This window comes from Orcinus orca, chromosome 2 (assembly GCF_937001465.1).
Source record: "Orcinus orca chromosome 2, mOrcOrc1.1, whole genome shotgun sequence".
NCBI lineage: Eukaryota > Metazoa > Chordata > Mammalia > Artiodactyla > Delphinidae > Orcinus > Orcinus orca.
The window spans coordinates 87,244,277-87,260,243 of record NC_064560.1 but is presented as its reverse complement, the minus strand read 5'-3'; the positions used below and the strand labels follow the sequence as shown (position 1 = coordinate 87,260,243).

The 15,967-nt window shown below is 37.1% G+C and overlaps 1 protein-coding gene across 18 annotated transcripts in view; it reads left to right on the top strand.

Moving 5' to 3' along the window:
* Positions 1 to 15,967, top strand: part of SENP8 (SUMO peptidase family member, NEDD8 specific) — a 61,311-nt gene that overhangs the window by 2,356 nt on the left and 42,988 nt on the right. For 15 of the 18 annotated variants that reach the window (XR_007475805.1, XR_007475804.1, XR_007475803.1 and 12 more), the window contains exon 2: positions 14,605 to 15,379. The exons of 2 other annotated variants lie outside the window; for them this stretch is intronic. Coding sequence is in view for 1 of the 16 variants with exons in the window: in XM_033440000.2 (XP_033295891.1) it covers positions 14,641 to 15,279 (639 nt within the window). In the remaining 15 variants the exon portion in view is untranslated. Of the gene's footprint in view, positions 1 to 14,604; positions 15,746 to 15,967 lie in introns of those variants that run through there. One more of the 18 variants, XM_033440000.2, reaches the window with a different exon arrangement.

The following is a 15,967-nucleotide window of genomic DNA, read 5'->3' as shown; positions in this document are numbered from 1 at the left end:
TAATGGTTTTAAGCAAGAGCATGACAGATCAAGTCTGTGTTTCAGAAGGGTACTTGAGCAGTGTTCACTTCTTAACCTCTCAGTTGGAGTGGGAGTGGGGAGCTGGCTCCTCTCTTTTTCCTGTACCTTAGTTGCAGTAACCACTACGACTCCACTGTTGCCTAATAATTTGGGCCTGCAGGAGAATTGAGCTTGTGGCTGTGTATGTGGGAGAAGTACAAGGAAATAAATTGGGAAAGGTTGCGGCTATTTTAATGGAAATAATTTAATGCCATGCTGTAGTTTGTACTTAATTTTGGTAGATGATGGAGAAATGTTTAAAAATTTGGAGAATAATGAAACTAGAGTTCTGTTTGAAAAATAATGTAGCAGTAATGTATAGGTTAGATCATCAAAGGATAGGAATGAAGAGACTAGACCAATAAATAATTAAATTTTTTAAAAAATAAATTTTATCATAAAGCGATCTCCAAAGAGTCTTCTGAGTTCCTTTATTTTCCCAGGGTGACCAATCTAAAGAAAAAGATTGGACTGAATTACATACCTTTCAACAAGGACACGCACACCTGTGTAGAGATCAGTTAGCAGTTTACGTTGTCAAGAGGCTAGCCCATTCTTTTATGTTATAAATTATAATGTTAGAACTTATGATAAGCAATGGCTTTACCACCTATCTACGTTTCTAGATATTGCTAAGGCCTTCCTTGGTTAAATTCCGTCTACATCTGTAAGTCCTAAATTTCTGACTGTTTAAGGTCCAGACTCCTCTCCTTGCCAATTCCTTAAACCTCTTGGATGAGTAAAATGCATTAGTAAACAAAAAGGAAGTCCTCAAGGCCCAGGTAACCCATCTCTTTGGAAACTGACCATTGCCAGACTATATAAAACTTACTGCTCAAATCCCAGCTACTCTCCAAATAATGTGCTTTTTTAACCATATTATTCAAAAAATTGAATTTGAGGTCCAAGTATTACTAATCCAAATGAGTAAAGTAACTTAACTTTTCTGAACCAGATTCTCTGAGAGGCTACCTTCTTCAGCATGACTAGCTTATATTCACTTTGTCCATCTACCTACTGGAGACCGTTTGGGTAATGATATGGTTCAATACAGATAGAAAGTCAAGTTTATGTAGACTTTGAATTTCATCTGTCTGTCTCCTTTTTTAGGGAAGGGGGGGAATAGGTCTATCTTAAAGCAGAGAGAATACTTGACACATATGAGAGATTTTAAGCATTTTTATTACTTACAGAAAATCTCTGGAAGTTCCTTTCTCTGGCTTCCAATTAGATGACTACACTTTTGCACATTCATCTGTTATAAAAGTACTAGAACACAGTCATGATACTGAAAAAAATTGTCCTGGTTACAGTTATTATTTTTGAGCATCTATATTGTAGGTTTAAAAATCGTTCTAGGCCTTCCTTCCCTGAGGGCCAAAAAATAAATAAATGCTCTCTCAGAGTAGTGTGATAGGTTAAATTCCTTCAAAACAATAGGGTGTGGATATCTGGCCTTAGCTGGCCGTAATTTTCCCACTACTGTTTGTTGCAGCAACTTGGCACTTTATATTAGCAGCTAAAATATATAGTTGCTGGAAATGTTTAGTCCTACTTAATAGTTCAGACCTGGTCAGATGACTCACAAGTATTCATATTAATTAACATTTAAAGACAAATTGCTAAGAGAATTCTATGTCATAATTGGGTCCCATCAGACACTGTTTTCCTGTCAGCACAGTACAGTAAAACAGAAATTCATTGTTTCTTCCATTTGTTCATTAAATATTTACTGAGCACCTGCTATACACCAAGCACATTTTTGAAATCCATTAAATAGGAGTTTGTAACAACAATTTACCTCTTAACTATCTATGAAAAAAATAACTTACCAGGCTTTGAAATCTAGAAGACAAAAAATAAAAGATGATGGCTTTTTTATACTCTTTCAGACAAAATGCTTGTGTATAGCTACTGTGGGCTAAACACAGTGATTATTTACGAAACCAGGCAGATTATATAACTTTAGCTTGACCATATCTTATCAGCTAGGATATATTAGCTATATACTAAATAAAATTCTGTCTACTCTTTTGTAAAATATCTTAGACCTCTCATTAAATCTAGTGTCCTCCCCAAACACTATTTACAGCCCTAGTCACTTCAGATTTTGCAATTGTGTTAAGTCATTTCTCAGAAAATTTAAGCAAAACAAAATCATTTTAAGAAAAGGCTGGTGGGGCTTCCCTGGTGGCGCAGTGGTTGAGAGTCCGCCTGCCGATGCAGGGGACACGGGTTCGTGCCCCGGTCCGGGAAGATCCCACATGCCACGGAGCTGCTGGGCCCGTGAGCCATGGCCGCTGAGCCTGTGCGTCCGGAGCCTGTGCTCCACAGCGGGAGAGGCCACAACAGTGAGAGGCCCGCATACCGCAAAAAAAAAAAAGGCTGGTGTTTACACCAAGTAAAGGAAAAAAATAGTGACACAGTTATAGATGGAACCTTTGAAGTAGAAATGGTAGACTAAGAATAAAGTACTTTTTCTGGTCAATGACCCCTTAGCCATTGATAGCCATGCCTAATAAGTAACAGAACAATAAATGCAGAGCCTCAGTGCTAGAAGAAATTCTAAAAGGTTACTTAGTCTATCTCCCTGGCCCAAGGTAGGGCCAAATGGAATTTATGGCTGTAGAGTTACCAGGCATCATCATCATACCAAATGGTTTTTCTGCTTTGAGAGCTGAATTCCTCTATTTGTAAAATATTCATGTTAGAGTAATATTGTTCAAATTTATAAATAATTTATAAAATTGAGAAATCTTCCTATGTTTATAACAATTTTGTGTTTTCACGCACTGAAGATAGCACGGTTGAGTAAAATATAATCTTTGTCTTCAACAGGGATGTAAAATCTTGATGGTAATTTTTAACATGCCACTTTATACAAATCTCTGGATGGTTTAGCCTAGCATTAAAAGGAAACGTTTAATTAGGGGAAATTGAAACCAAAAAATAAGGCTTCAACTTCCTTCCTGAAAATTTTTCTGCTTATGCTGCCATGAAAAGCACATTTGGTCTTGGATGTGATTCTTTTTGTGAAATTGCAAAGGGAATCATTCATTAGAAGTTGGACGTAATCTAATCTTAATGAACATCAGATTATATTTAAATCTTTGTGTTCGAAGTTTTGTAGAAGAGAGATTAGATTTACTGTTTTTTTCCAGAGGACGAAAGTGAGACCTGTGAGTTGAAGAAACAGACATTTTTAGGTCAGTGTAAGAGTGGGAGGTGGTACATTTTTTTTTTTCTTGAATGAAAATAGCTGTACTTACTGGTATGTGCTCATTATAAAAAGAAAGGGGAAAAAATTAAGCAGTCAATATCAAAAGAAGAAAAAAGTTTAAAGGTATTAAAATTCCATTCTTAAAGAAAACTGTATATAACTTTAGATGGCTATCATTCTTGACTATTTTTGTGTATATTTGTGTACAGATTTTTATATAACCTTTCTTTCCATAACATTATGAACATATTTCTGTGTCAATAAATTTATTTCTATAACTTCATTTTTTAATGGCTGCAAAGTATTCCATTGAATGGAAATCCTATTATTTAAATTTACCAGTCCTCTTTTAAACTTTCCAATTTTACTGTTATAAATATTGCTGTGGTAAACATCCCTGTTAAATTTTTGCACATATCCTAATGTTTCCCTTCAGATAAATTTCTGAAAGTGTAATACCTACCTATAGACATTTCTTAAATATTAAAATATAATGGCAAATTATCCTTCAAAAAGCTTGCGTTTGTTTACATTTCTGTTAACAATAAGAATGCCCATTTTCCCATAGTTACTCAGCAATGCTGGTTATTATCAGTTTTCTACATGCTTGCTAATTTGACAGGTAAAAAATGAAATGTTACTTCAACTTACATTTCTTTGATTACTAGTAAGGTGTTGAGTATCTTTTCATGTGTTTATTGACCAGTTGTATAAGTGTTTTTAAGCTCTATTTTCTTTTAATATTTTTGTTTCACTTTTTAACATTTAAATTTCACTCCATCTGCAATGTAATTCGATATGAGGTCTGAAGTAGGGATCTAACTTCATTTTTTAATCGAATGATTAACAACTTGTTCCAGTGCCATTTATTAAATTACCCAGTTAGCATATCCCAAACTTCACTGCACAGACAATAAGGTGTTAATAGATAATATACCAAAGCAAACACAAAAAGGATTTCATTGGTCAAATGAGTTGGGAAAAAAATCAGACCAAGAAAAGTTAATTTTCTTTATTGCAGAACCTCTCGTAGCCTCTAATATGCTTGTGCAACAAGCAACAATACAGAGTTTTAGGATGCAGCATTTCCCTACCTTACTTAACCATATAATCTTTTTTCTTTCCAGAAATACCTATGAAATCCTATGGAACTATGCTGTCCAAAATAGTAGCCACTAACCACATGCAGCTATTTCAATTTAAGTTTAAATTAATTAAAATAAATAAAATCAGTCCCTCAGTCTCACTAGCCATTTTCAAGTGCTCAATAGCCACATGTGGCTAGTGGCTACTATATTGGACATTGCAGATAAAGAACATTTATTTCCATCATCACGGAAAGTCCTACTGGACAGCACTGCTATAGAACATAGTGTTCATTGAAAATGGAATAATCCATAAATTTCTCCCATTGATTTATAATGTCTTCATCATCATATTTAAAATTTCTAAAATGCATGGATTTGTTTTTGTACTGTTGCATTGATTTATCTGTTTCTGCTCCAGTATTACACAGCTAGTTGTAAGTCAGGCTCCTGCACATTTTTCCCTGAGAGCAGAAATGAAAAATTCCTGCATGGAGTAGGAAGTTAGACTAGAAGGGATAGTAAAGGCCTTTACACTTCTAAGACTCTATAAAGGTAAAAATTTCTCTGCAGAACATGATATATATCATGTGAAGATCCATACTCCATTATTCATTCATTTATTCTTCAATTATTATTTATTGTCTGCCCGACAAGTTTTGTTTTAGGCCCAGGGGGCCAAGGTGGTAAACAAGTTTAGGCAGACAAGGTCCTTTATTCTCTATGCTCATGGAGCTTACATTTTTGGCCTGGGGAGGGGGAGTGTTAATCAAGAAACAAATAAATGAAAAAGAAAACTGTCAGACAGCCACAAGTGCTCTGCAAGGAATTGAAATTAGAGGACAAGAGAGTGACTGGGGGCCTCTTATTTTGACTGATCATGGGAGATCTCTGTGAATAAGTGACATTTAAACTGAAATCTACCCAACACATGGAGCCAACCACTAGAAGGTTCAGGCACAGCTAGTACCCCAGACCTCAGGAGAAAAAAAGCATGGTGTGTTTGAAGAATAAAAAGAAAATTGGAGTGGCTTGAGCTTAGTGGGCAAGGGGAAGAGTGATGGAAATGAGATTGGAGCGGTGGCTGGGGCCATGTGATCATGCAGAGTGTTTGTAAGCAGCTAGGGCAGGGCATTCACCTTTTTTTCTGAGTGTAATAGTGTGCTACCAGAGGGTTTTAAACAGGACAGGTGTGACCTGACAAATTTTTAAACAATTACTCTGACAGCTGTATGAACAATTTACTGGAGGGGTCAATAGTAGAAGTAAGGAGACCTGTTAGGCTATATCAAGATAAGAAATGTTGATGGACTTGACTGTGATGGAAGTAAAGATGAAAACCATTGGACAGGTTCAGAACATTTTGGCTGTAGAATCAATAGGACTTATCAATTGGAGAGGAGGTATGAAGAAAATAGAAAGTTCAGGGATGATGTCTATATTTTCATTATATAATATTAGGTTCAATTTCTAGTCATTATTGTAGGCAAAATTGGCACACAGAAAACACGAGTAAATGTATTTTGACCAAATGAATAAATTTGCTTCAATAATTGTCTTGCTCCTATACACATTTAAGCTGCTAAAGCATAAGGTTTTGCTCATGTCTTTATTAATTTTTAGGGAATCTGGTTCCTAAGAATCCTAAATATTCAAGTAGTATGCATTTTAAGGTTTTTAAGGTTAATATGAAAAATAGTCTCTTTTGTTAAAATTAAATATTTGGGAAGTGTTCTATACTATGAATTCAGTGTTCACTTCATTTAGCTACAGAAGTTGGAAGATATAATAAACTAAACCCTGTAACCACAAGGATAGAAAATCGCCTTTCTCAGGTGCAAAAGTTCTCTGGAAATTTCTTATTTTAAAAATCTGTGCTGATTTTGCATTTTATGCTACATTATGTCCATGTTTATGTTAATTAAGATGTTGTAAGTTACTGATTTAAACGTTTTAAGTATTTAAGATATAAAAATATCAATATTTAAGATTAAATTGCTTAGCTCTTTTCCCCAAAAATTAGTGAAATTGAAGCTCTAGGAAGATGCACTGGGATTATTAGCCTATGTTTGATTTTTGGTGTGTGGGTGTGTTTGTTTGCTTTTGTCTGTCAATACCTGCTGGCACATAGCCATGTATCTAGTTAGAGGAGCACAGACCACATCTGCGAGCGTTTGCAGTTTGATACAATTTAAAACAAAAACTGAAGGGAGTGAGGAGGGGAAAGGGGAACTGCATTTCAAAACTACTAACTGTTATAATCTTCACTTAAAATGAGTAAATAGCTGCACTTTGCCCTTTGTAGTGTTTAAAAACATAACTGAATGAGGCTGTTCCTTTTTTTTTTTCTTTTTTAAGGAACGCTTTCTGAATAATTAGGGGGAAAAAAATGAATAAAAGTCACAGTTCTGGGATAGTGTTTTCTTTGGGGCTTTACAGTAAAACTTATCTGGCTCACTACTGTGGTTTTAACCACAACAGGCATGTTTTCCCAGAAGTTATGAGAATTGATGCATACCTTATGAAATGCTTGTTAATTAAAAACTTCATGTATATTTTTGATCTTATGAATATTTATGCATCTCTAATGTAGGCAATTCTTATATCCACTGTAATTAGTATTTTTAAGTATTTGCTCATCAAAAATTCCAACTGAATCAGCAGTAACACCTCTAGTTAAAGGTTAATCTACTTGGAAACTGCCTTTAAGATATTTTAACAAATAGCTCCAATGCTTTATTAGATCTCTAAAAGCTCTTAAAATTAATTCAGCCTAGACATTTACAGTAGGTTACATTATAGTGGTCTAAAACAGGGATTGGCAAAGTTTTTCTCTAAGAGGGCAAACAGTAAATATATTAGACTTTGCAGGCTACTCAGCTCTTATAGCTCAAAAGCAGCCATAAAGAATATATAAAGAAATGAGCATGACTTTGTTCCAGTAAGACTTTAAATAGGAAGGGAAGATGTTTATTTTATTGTATTGTATTTAACATCTTTATTGGAGTATAATTGCTTTACAATGGTGTGTTAGTTTCTGCTGTATAACAAAGTGAATCAGCTATACATATACATACATCTCCATATCTCCTCCCTCTTGCGGTCTCCCTCCCACCCTCCCTATCCCACCCCTCTAGGTGGACACAAAGCACTGAGCTGATCTCCCTGTACTATGCGGCTACTTCCCACAAGGGAAGATTTTTAAATTTGCAAAGATTAGATCTTAGAATTGTACAACCCTAGAGCTAGAGGAGTCTTTTAGAAATCATAGAATCACTTGGAAACATCTTAAAAATACAGGTGCCCAGACCCTCCCCCCAGAGATAGATCATGTGTGTTCTTTAAAATCTCCATAGATGATTCAAACGTGCATCCCTGGCTAGAACCGCTATTTATCTAGTCCGAACCTCACTTTACAGATGATGAAGCTGAGACCCAGAAGTTTAAAATGTCTTCTCCAGAGTCAAACAACTGGTTGATTGCAGATCTGAACTGAATCCCAAGTCTACTGACTCCCAGCCTAGTGTTTTTTCTACTGAACCTGCAGCTTCTTGCCTTACTTATATCAGCAGGAAATCAGAATGGTTCCTATTGAATTATAAACTTTCCCTTTAAATTAATTTTTATTTTTATTTAATTTCCCTGTTTTTATATCAAACAGAAATATTCAAGTAGTATGCATTTTAAGGATTTTAAGATTAATATGAAAAATAGTCTCTTCCTTTTGTTAAAATTAAATATTTGGGAAGTGTTCTATACTATGAATTCAGTGTTCACTTCATTTAGCTACAGAAGTTGGAAGATATAATAAACTAAACCCTGTAACCACAAGGTTTGTGTATGCTGACAACACATTAACAGCACGCTTCACTCAGGTTGAGAGACTGCTTTTCTCTGGAGTTAGCATTCACTCTGCTTATGCCAAAGGTAAAGTACAAGAGTGCAGAGTCATGCCCTGGCTAGATCTATCCTTGGTGACTTTGTGGCTTTATATAAAGAGACAAACAGATGCTTTATTTTCAAGAAATCTTTAAGATCCATTATTACCACCGCAAATATATAGAGAACAGGGCAGGAAACAATTTTTTTTTTGAGAGCTTGCTATCTACCAGACAATGTGCTGAGTCTTTTCACTTGTGTTTTTAATTCACAAAGCAACTCTTGAGAGACAGGTTTTATTATTACCTCCTTTTACAGATGAAGAAAATGAGGCTAGGAAAGAGGATGAATAACTTGTCCAGAGTCACACAGATAGCAAGTGGCAAAGTCAGATCCTGAACTCAAAGCCTCCTGGCTCCAAAATATAAAACTATACTATATATTTTTTTAACATCTTTATTGGAGTATAATTGCTTTACAGTGTTGTGTTAGTTTCTGCTGTATAACAAATTGAATCAGCTGTATGCATACGTATATCGCCATATCCCCTCCCTCTTGTGTCTCCCTCCCACCCTCCCTATCCCACCCCTCTAGGTGGTTGCAGAGCACCGAGCTGATCTCCCTGTGCCATGCAGCTGCTTCCCACTAGCTATTGGTTTTATATTTGGTAGTGTATATATGTCAGTGCTACTCTCTCACTTCGTCCCAGCTTACCCTTCCCCCTCCCTGTGTCCTCAAGTCCATTCTCTACCTCTGTGTCTTTATTACTGTCCTGCCCCTAGGTTCATCAGAACCATGTTTTTTTTTTTAGATTCCATATATATGTGTTAGCATACGGTATTTGTTTTTCTCTTTCTGACTTACTTCACTCTGTATGACAGGCTCTAGGTCCATCCACCTCACTGCAAATAACTCAATTTCGTTTCTTTTTATGGCTGAGTAATATTCCATTGTATATATGTGCCACATCTTTATCCATTCATCTGTTGATGGACACTTAGGTTGCTTCCATGTCCTGGCTATTGTAACTAGTGCTGCAATGAACATTGTGGTACATGACTCTTTTTGAATTATGGTTTTCTTAGGGTATATGCCCAGTAGTGGGATTGCTGGGTCGTATGGTAGTTCTATTTTTAGTTTTTTAAGGAACCTCCATACTGTTCTCTATAGTGGCTGTATCAATTTACATTCCCACCAACAGTGCAAGAGGGTTCCCTTTTCTCCACACCCTCTCCAGCATTTATTGTTTCTAGATATTTTGATGATGGCCATGCTGACTGGTGTGAGGTGATACCTCATTGTAGTTATGACTTGCATTTCTCTAATGATTAGTGATGTTGAGCATCTTTTCATTTGTTTGTTGGCAATCTGTATATCTTCTTTGGAGAAATGTCTATTTAGGTCTTCTGCCCATTTTTGGATTGGGTTGTTTGTTTTTTTGATATTGAGCTGCATAGGCTGCTTGTATATTTTGGAGATTAATGCTTTGTCAGTTGCTTCATTTGCAAATATTTTCTCCCATTCTGAGGGTTGTCTTTTTGTTTTGTTTATGGTTTCCTTTGCTGTGCAAAAGCTTTTAAGTTTCATTAGGCCCCATTTGTTTATTTTTGTTTTTATTTCCATTTATCTAGGAGGTGGGTCAAAAAGGATCTTGCTGTGATTTATGTCATAGAGTGTTCTGCCTATGTTTTCCTCTAAGAGTTTGATCGTGTCTGGCCTTACATTTTGGTCTTTAATCAACCCATTTTGAGTTTATTTTTGTGTATGGTGTTAGGGAGTGTTCTAATTTCATTCAAACAGATGGGGAGATATACTATGTTCTTGGATTGGAAGAATCAACATTGTGAAAATGACTATACTGTATTTTGTAGGATTTTACAAATAGAACTATGAGGAGGTCATTGTCTCCCCAATATTCCTTACCATCCACCAGGACCAGATACATAGGTCTCTTACTTCTGAAGGAATTTACTACTAATCAACAGAGAAAAAACAGACAAGACACAAAGCCAAAGCAAAAATGGGGATGTTACAGACAAAACAAAAATCTTAAAATGCCTTATTTCCCTTTTTTCCTAATCTGTATTTTCTGACTCCCTTTTTAAAAAGGTTCATTCATCTGACAAACATTTATTGTACCTCAGGTATGCTAAGCACAGTGCTCACTATATAGAAAGGATATAACCCTAGGATGGTTCCAAATGGCTCCTGGGTCTTGTGCTAGGTCCCCTTCCATCTCCTTTTCCCTTACTCCATTAATGATGGGATCACTGTTCTTCCAGTCACTCCAACGAAAGCTTCCAGACCGTTTCTTAATTCTTCTCTCTTATCTACCCTCCTCTGATCCCTTATTGATACTCTGTCTATAATATCTTTTCCTCCTTGCCTCTCTCCTACTACCATTTCGCCTGGTTTAGGTCATGTCCTCCTACCTTTACTTTCAATGAAAATCTAGTTGATCTCTACCTCCAATTTCTCTCCCTACCAGTTAATCCTGTATACTATGCCTGAATCATTAATCTTCCTAAAGCACTGACAAAGCCATTAATGGCTCCACATTTTCTCCAGTATAAGTTCTACACTTTACACTTGGAAATCAGTCTATCAACACTTAGCTTCTGATAATCCTCCTCCAGCCTTCACCTACATCCCTACTCCCACTTCATTCCAGACAAACTGGACTACACACTTAAAGGCACTTTCCTTGCCTCTCTGCCTTCTTAATGCCCTTCTACACGTGCAACTCTACCTGCCTTTCAAGAGCCCACTTTTATGCCACTTTCTCCTTGAAGTCTTTCCTGATCCGAGCTCTCCATCCATTTCCCTCTTTTGAATTCCCATTCATTTTATTTGTGGCTTATGGGCTTCTTCTTTGAGTGTAAGCTACCTTACATATCTTTGTATCTCCCATGACACCTAATATTAGGTACTCAATAGGTGTTTATTGACTAAAAGAGATGTGTATATTCATTATGTATTCATTATATAGCATAATAGGCTTAAGCTCAGTGAGGGTAGGAACTATGACTATCTTATCCCCATTCTGATTTTCTAGCCCCTAGCACATAGGAAACACTCAATAAACATTTGTTCAGTGTGAATCACTACAGTTACCAGTTGTCAGGATATAAATTTCCTGATGACCCAGTAGATATCTGGAAATACTACTTGTATATTTTTTTTAAGTATTAGTTACTTACGTTTCTTCATTAAATACTGACAAATACCGGTTGGTAAAGGCCATGTATTAATATTTTCACTTTACAGAAAAGGAAACTGTTTCTTAAAGAAATGAAGTAGTTTGTTTATGATCATATAGCCAATGAGTTAACATAATGGAGTCTAAATTTCAAGTCTTCCGATATGAAGTTTAGCATCCATTTTCTTGGCCAAGGTGGTTTGCCCAAAGGCCAGTCTGGTTCCATCTGCTTTAGAATTATTGAGGTTAGGGCTTCCCTGCTGGCGCAGTGGTTAAGAGTCCGCCTGCCAATGCATGGGACACGGGTTCGTGCCCTGGTCCGGGAAGATCCCACATGCCACGGAGCAGCTGGGCCCGTGAGCCATGGCCGCTGAGCCTGCGCGTCGGAGCCTGTGCTCCACAACGGGAGAGGCCACAACAGTGAGAGGCCCGCGTACCGCAAAAAAAGGATTGTTGAGGTTAAGCTATTGCAATCATGCTGTATGGAATAGAATTAAGTCCTGATTGACCCAATGTCTGTATGTTGGATGTTTTCAAAATCAAACAAACAAAACACAAAAACTGTTTTCTGAAGAAAATCTTGGCCCTGCCTGTAGACACTCCCTCCAAGGTGAGATGCCTGTCTGTTCAGGCACTCTTCTTGTGGGCTTCTACCCCTAGTTGGGTTTGCTGTTAAGGTGTGGGTCTGATTTCAGCGGGCTGCATAGAGAGCAGGTCTCCAGGTATTTGCGAGGCAGTACAGTCTGGCCCTTACCACTCCTCATAGTCATTGAAGGCATGAGGGGGAGAGTCAGGGAGCCTTGCTCGATGCACATGCAGTCATTCCCTTTTCATACTCATATATTCTTAAATCCAGTCACAGCAGCAGCCAGCTGAGCACCTAGCCTCCCACAGCTGCTTTTACTAGATTGCTGTTTGCTCATTTGCCATCAGGCTGGATATTAAGGATCATTGTAAGAAACAGTCCTCTGAAACGGTTTCATCTTTTATAAGGGTATTATGGGACATTCATTATAATACACCATGTCTTTTATGAAAATTTCTTGAGAGAAATCTGTCTGACCTTAATGCAAAGAATGCTTTTACCTCTCCAGAGCAATTGCTTTGTTTTTACCTTATGGACATTGTGAATGTTTAACTTAACACTCTCTGGTTAGCTGCCAAAAGGCAAGAGCCAAATTTGTGGCCCACCCATAACAAGTGTACTCTATGCCTCGTTAACTTCGTTCCTGGCTCCAGTTTATGTCTGTGCTCAAGTTATTCTTCTTAAGAAAATCTTAATTCATGCCATCTTATTTTATACAGATTGATATACACACTCATCAACAGCCTTGTATTCTGAAATAGTTCATATTATGATACACTGTATGCACAAAAAAACCGTCTTTGGTGCTTCCTAGCTAACTCATTACTTGAGGTTTTTTCTTCGGGGTATATTTATTTTTCTGTATGGGTTTTTGTAGGGTTTTGATTACATGAAAATGGTAAAATTTTATTGTTTTAATAGTGTAACCAAGTGGTAAAATAACTGGTCTAATGGCCAGAGTTGATTAAATTGATGTCACTATTCTAGCCCAGTCTTTCATAGCAGTGTTATTTTCTTAGAATATGCTTTGCTTTGTACTCACAATCTGCATGTGACAGTTTATTGCTTTATGATTTTTAGAAATATTGTTATGCTGCCAAGTGAGTGCATAGCAGTGACCTCTGTTAGGTTCAAATATTATATTACCACACTTATCACATTTCTTGTCTCTGTTAGCACCTTACCTCAGGTGATCATGAGCATATTAATTTACTATATGACTTGTCTTGCTCCCACTCTAAGTTAGTCATGCCTTTGTTTGAACAAGGTAATAAGAATGGATATTTGTTTCCAAGCCTCATTTCCTTTGATTAGTTTGGAGCTCTATCCAGATTGTCCAATCATCTTACTAATATCATCCAATTAATAACATAAATACTATTTGTACAACATTTTATACTTTTTTAATACCTTCGAGTAAAATTATTTGGCCTTTTCTACAACTTTCTGGGGCCTTTTTACAGATGACCAAAAACAAGGACAAAATCAAAATCAATTAAATGACTTAATCAGGATGATACTAGCAAATCAGTGGTAGAACTAGGGCTAGACCCAGGTCTCATGATTTCTGTGCCACACTACCTTTCAGTGCCCAAAGAATTTCTGTAGTCTCTGTCTTACCCCTTGAGGTTAAAGATGGGAAAGACTGTCACTCATGTTCATAACTGGGCAGAATCAGGAATGAATTTCATTTGTATTACTCATGATTTTCTGTTCTTGAAATTACAGTTCCTTTTAATACTCTAATCACTGTCACTTTCCATTATGGAATGAGGAAGCAATATTTTATCTTATCTCTTGAAAATTAATTTTGAAATGGAAGCTATTTCCCTTAGTAATTAGTAACATTTAAATTGGACTCTGAAAATTCATCTTTTTTAAAATTAATTAATTTATTCTTGGCTGAGTTGGGTCTTCGTTGCTGCACGCAGGCTTTCTTAGTTGTGGCAAGCAGGGGCCAGTCTTCGTTGCGGTGTGCGGGCCTCTCATTGTGGAGCACGGGCTCTAGGCACGCAGGCTTCAGCAGTTGTGGCTCACAGGCTTTAGAGCGCAGGCTCAGCAGTAGTGGCACACGGGCCCAGTTGCTCCGCGGCGTGTGGGACCTTCCTGGACTGGGGCTCGAACCCATGTCCCCTGCATTGGCAGGTGGATTCTTAACCACTGCACCACCAGGGAAGCCCTGAAAATTCATCTTTAATATAAAAACAATTTACCATTCTTATCATGCATATTCATTAAAGGGCCAAATATATGGTTAATGCTATAGAGTTTGGTAAAACATTAGTTATAATTTTAACCAATCTCTGCATTTAAAGAGGAGATTTTAAATCCATGGTTACTATTTCAGATGCAGAATTTCCAAAGTTTTCATTCTAACTAATTGTTAACATAAAGCACATAAGCTAGAGGGTTTTTTTTTGAGTGTTTACTCTTAGCCAGACATTGTTGCTAAACACTTTACAGTTATATTTAATCCTTACCCAAAACCTTGTAAGAGTAGTTGATATTTATGATCCCCATTTTACAGCCAAGTGTCATATTCAACAGTAAATATTGTCTTCTGCCTCTCCTTCAGCTTCTGGAATTTCTGAGCAGCCCTGGTCAGTACAAGATGGACCCAGTAGTCTTGAGTTACATGGACAGTCTACTGCGGCAATCAGATGTCTCACTATTGGATCCTCCAAGCTGGCTCAATGACCATATTATTGGGTTTGCCTTTGAGTACTTTGCCAACAGTCAGTTTCATGACTGTTCTGACCATGTCTGCTTCATCAGCCCTGAAGTCACCCAGTTCATCAAGTGCACTGGCAACCCAGCAGAGATCGCCATGTTCCTTGAACCCTTGGACCTCCCTCACAAGAGAGTTGTATTTTTAGCCATCAATGATAATTCCAACCAGGCAGCTGGGGGAACCCATTGGAGTTTGTTGGTTTATCTCCAAGATAAAAATAGCTTTTTTCATTATGATTCTCATAGTAGGAGCAACTCAGTCCATGCAAAGCAGGTAGCAGAGAAACTAGAGGCTTTCTTAGGCAGAAAAGGAGACAAATTGGCCTTTGTGGAAGAGAAAGCCCCTGCTCAACAAAACAGCTATGACTGTGGGATGTACGTGATATGTAACACTGAGGCCTTGTGTCAGAACTACTTCAGGCAACAGCCAGAATCACTATTGCAGCTACTCACTCCTACGTACATCACAAAGAAGAGAGGAGAATGGAAAGATCTCATTGCCACACTTGCTAAAAATTAGCTGTTGAAATATATTTGTGACTTTTGAAGTCTCGCCTCTCCCCATGTATTTGGATGGCTACAACCTCAGTGCCTGAAGGAAGATGCCTGGTAGAGGAAAGGTTAGAATTCTTACTTTTTCCTGAGAGAATGTTATCCTCTGTATTATCCTAATGGAAAGTTTCACTTTAACCCTAACTTGAGAGCAATATGTTCTGTGAAAATGTCTTGAAAATATGCACCAAAACCTTAAAACCAAGCTATCTTAACACTTATTAATTCCCTTTTGGTCTCCCTTATCCACATTGGCTTATTCCAAATGAAAAGCAGTGATCGGTAAAACAAATTAAGACTATGTGAAGTCTAGAATGCAAGAAGAAAATTATAGCAGAACCAAAAACTTATTGCACAGCCCACATATTTTTTTTTTGTCAAAAGTGATTTGACATAACATGACCTATAACTAAATAAACAATTTAAAAGCTGTATGCCAACTCACTGTGCTATTCTGTTGATTTTTAGTTAGTGCCTAGTGACATGTAAAAGGATTGTTTTATTTTTTTTGAATTTTATTTTTTTATACAGCAGGTTCTTATTAATCATCCATTTTATACACATCAGTGTATACATTTCAATCCCAATCACCCAATTCATCACCAGCCCCCCCCCCCCCCCCCGCCGCTTTCCCCCCTTGGTGTCCATACATTTGT